This window comes from Priapulus caudatus, unplaced genomic scaffold, assembly GCF_000485595.1.
Source record: "Priapulus caudatus unplaced genomic scaffold, Priapulus_caudatus-5.0.1 Scaffold238, whole genome shotgun sequence".
Lineage (NCBI taxonomy): Eukaryota > Metazoa > Priapulida > Priapulimorpha > Priapulimorphida > Priapulidae > Priapulus > Priapulus caudatus.
In genome coordinates, this window is record NW_014577299.1 from 66,210 (window position 1) to 70,313 (window position 4,104).

The 4,104-nt window shown below is 47.4% G+C and overlaps 1 protein-coding gene across 1 annotated transcript in view; it reads left to right on the top strand.

Annotated features, from left to right (window-relative positions):
- Window positions 1–4,104, top strand: part of LOC106807862 (thyrotropin-releasing hormone-degrading ectoenzyme-like) — a 12,252-nt gene continuing 8,148 nt past the window's right edge. Inside the window, exons 1-2 of the mRNA XM_014810349.1 lie at window positions 1–30; window positions 1,231–1,357. Coding sequence (XP_014665835.1) covers window positions 5–30; window positions 1,231–1,357 — 153 coding nt within the window. The 5' untranslated portion in view covers window positions 1–4. The remainder of the gene's footprint in view (window positions 31–1,230; window positions 1,358–4,104) is intronic.

Sequence of the window (4,104 nt, forward strand, 5' to 3'; positions counted from 1 at the left end):
CAACATGGACGTCGCACAAGTCGTGCAGCTGTGAGTGTCGGTGTGTGTGTGTGTGTGTGTGTGTGTGTGTGTGTGTGTGTGTGTGTGTGTGCCTTGTCTGTGTGGGTGTTACTCTGTTTGTTTGTTTGTGTGTGTGTGTGCGCGTGTGTGTATGTGCGTACGTGAGTATATATATATATATATATATAGTATATATATATTTTATATCATGTATAGTATACTGTACATGTAATTGCGACATGCTTCGGTAATTGCTAACCCCATCACGCTCGTCTGAAGTTGACCGAAGCCACCGCGAGCAGCTCTGATGACAATAGCAGACAGCGGTCCGCTGTAGAGTCAAGAGTGTTCACATGGCTGCACTTTCAACCAGCCTTTCACTACGTAACAGTAGACAATAAAGAGACGGGGAGCTATAGCATTGTGGTGTAAGAGTCAATAATGCTGAGAGGGTCTATGTCCCCCGGGGTACTGCCGGAACGTACCCTGTACTATCTAATATGCCGACCGTACCTCGCCTACTCCACTAACGAGTCTAGGGAGGCGCCTACGCCTACTCCCTAACCCTAACCCTAACCCTAATCCTAACCCTAACCATATCAAATAGTGACGCAGGGTACGTTCCGGTATACCGGCCGTACCAGGGTACGTTCCGCAGTACCCTGGGGGACATAGACCCTATGAGCATCAATAATGAGGACATCAACGCCCCCTCAACTCCCCCGATACTTCTTGGTGGTGGACAGTGGAGAGATAGAGAGCGATAGCGTTGTGATACAGAGTCAGTAGATTATATGTCACCGTCCGTTCAGCCAAGCTATGGTCTCATGACGGTGGGCAGTTGCTATAATTATGCCTCATAGAAGCAGTGGAGAACCTAATAAACTTCCGCTGACCTCGTGGTGGTGGTGGTCAATAGAGAGATAGAGATGTCTTTGTACAATAACCGCTGTTTCTCTAAAGACTAGTAGAGTATGTCACCCTTTCGTACTTCAACCCCCATCCACCAGCTTTCTGAGCTTATGGTGGTGGCCAATATCTGTGCAGATGTGGCATGCAGGCAGTATAATAATAATATTAATAAATAATACAGTAAAAATAACGTGGTAAATACGTCACAGCCCCTTCCCACACACCCCGTGATCGCCCGTTGACCTCATCACGACCTCGCGCGCGTGCAGGAGCATTCCCGCGCTTCCTCTATCTCATCTCGTGTTGGCAACGTTCCAGGGATTCTCCCTCGTGGATGGCGGATGTGTACGAGCCAACGCCCCCCATGTCGACCTACCTGCTCGCCTTCACCGTCTGCGACTTTCCGATGCGCCGCCTGACGACAGCAAGCGGAGTTAATGTACGCGTAGGTTGAGTTAGCTACATAATGATACTTGTTTAATAGTCTAATATTAATATTATTTATAGTTTATTAGTGCATCACGTGATAAATCGTTGAAATTCCATTGGGATAAGCGAGCAGGCACTATGAAGCAATAGTGCCCGGCTGAGCGGCACTATTTGCTTGCGCGACGGCATTGTTATTATAACGCATTGTGTTTACGTGTCACGAATCTCCTGCGTCTGGGCGCCACTGCAGAGTTTCGAACGGCGGTTGTGTTTGTGTCGAACGTTTTTATTACATCGAATGCACCGGCAAATTAGGGAGTATAAAGAAGGTAGTATAAGCATGAAAAGTATGATTGCATTAGTCTATGTGATGCACTAAAAACATTAATGCCTGTTGTTGGGCGCACTATGCTGCTCATGTGTTGCTTTGGGAAGGAATAGTGCCTCGCTACCGCTCGGCACTATACTTGCCCTCAGCAACACTATGAGAGCATAGTGCCCCCAACAGCAGGCATAATATATAAATATGAACTATGACAATAATTATATATTTAATAGCCTGCTGTTGGGGGCACTATGCTCCTCATAGTGTTGCTGAGGAGGAAATGGCCGAGCGGTAGCGAGGGCACTATTCGCTTCCCCAAGCAACACTATGAGAGCATAGTGCCCCCAACACAGGCATTAATGTTTTTTAGTGCATCACATTGACTATGGCGAATCTACTTTTCATGCTATATACCTCTTTATACTCCTAATTTGCCGGTTGCATTCGATGTAACAAAAACGGTTGCGACCACAAAACAACAACCGCTGTTCGAAACTCTTGCGTGCGTGCGCACAGGACGGCAGAAGATTCGTGATCGTGAACACAATGCGTTATATAACAATGCGTCGCGCAAGCAATAGTGCCGCTCAGGCGGCAGCTATTGCTTCATAAGGCCTGCTGCGTTATTCATGTGAATTTCAACGAATTTATGCAACGTAATGCTCAGCTAATTACGTAATATATATAATATATATATATTTATATAATAATGATAGATTATAATATAATATGATCGAGTATAAACATGTATTATAAGGTAAGATAACTTGATGTTGTTTATGAAATAGTAACATGTTAGTAATAGTTTATACTTATAGTCGTTATTTATACATGTTAATTTATACTGTTACTATGAAAAATGGCTATATATTATGTATTTTATTAATTGTCATTTATAGACAATTTAAATGTACTAGCATACTGCAATACACCTGTAATACTTATACACTGTCATGCGCGGCACACATCATAGGTTAAAGGGTGTGGCGCGCTCAGACGTCATTAAGGATTGCTAGAGTATCGCCATGCGTGTCGGCAAGCCAGAGCGCCTAAATCTTGTGGCGCGACTTCTTCCCGACACGCCATATCCGCTGAAGAAACCGTGAGTGTGTTGGCATGATGCTCTCATCCACGTAGACGTTACCTTGTGAATCGATGGATGTGCGCGCTTTCAAACACAGTGAGCGAAAGAGAGAGATGGAAGAAAGAGACAGGAAAGAGAGAGAGAGAGAAGAGAGAGAAGAGAGAGAGAGAGAAGAGAGAGAGAGAGAGAGAAGAAGAGAGAGAGAGAGAGAAGAGCGAGAGAGAGGAGAAGAGAGAGAGAGAGAGAGAGAGAGAGAGAGAGAGAGAGAGAGAGAGAGATACCGTAGCGGTCGTTCTCTTCGTGGAAAGAGATGCCGGATTATAAGAAGAAGGACAGAAAGATGAAGGGAAGGTGGCGGTTGTAGAAGAGGTGAGAGACAAATGAGGAGGATGAACAGGAGAATGAGGAGAGAGAATAGTTGGGGGAGGCGAAGGAGGAGATGGGGGAAGAGGAGGAGAATGATGATGAGGATGAGAAGGAGAAGAATAGGAAGGAGGAGGAGGAGAAAGAGGTGGAGGAGGAGAGGAATCAAACTAGCAGCAGCATGCATACGTGTGTGTAAGGCATGTTGTTAACGATCTCACCTCTTCCCTCGGCGTGTATCTTATTGATGGGTATCCGCCCCCTTCCCTGCTGCGGTGTGTGGGAACCAGACGCCGTGCATCTAACACTGTCGTGCTTGCCTACTTGCCTGCCTGTCAGCCTGCTTGCCCCACCTGCCAGCTTGCTTGCCCTGCCTGGCTGCATGCCTGTCTGCCTGTCCGTCTGCCTGCTTGCTCTCCGTTCCTGCTTGCTCTCCGCCTACCTGCCACCAGCTTGCCTGCTTGCCTGCATATCTGCCTGCTTGACTGCATGCCTGCCTGCATGGCCGTCTGCCTGCCTGCCTGCCTGATTGCCTGCCTGCGCACCGTCCTGCTCGTATGCCTGCCTGTGTGTGCGAGAGAGAGAGAGAGCGTGTATCGGCCACCCACGCCAGGCATCGGGCGAGCGAGCAGGCACTTCGACGAATGATGTATATTTATTTTACCTCCAAGCTACGTCTGTCCTCGTGGTGGCTTCTCGCTTTTCCCCTCTCTCTCTCCTCGCTTGCGTTTCATAGCAATAAATCACGATCAAGAGCTCGTATATAACGAACTCCCTGCTTCGCTGACACCCTACCTACTCCCTCAGCGAATTCCCCATCCCTCCCCATCCTCCGACCTGTATTCGTATGTATGATTCCATGCTCCATTGGCACCTTGCCTGCACCCGCCCCGCATGTATGTCCGATGCTATCACTGACGCAGAGGCAGAGGAATCTCACACATTGCGAGGCCCCCTATGTATGTATGTATATATATATATATATATGTAT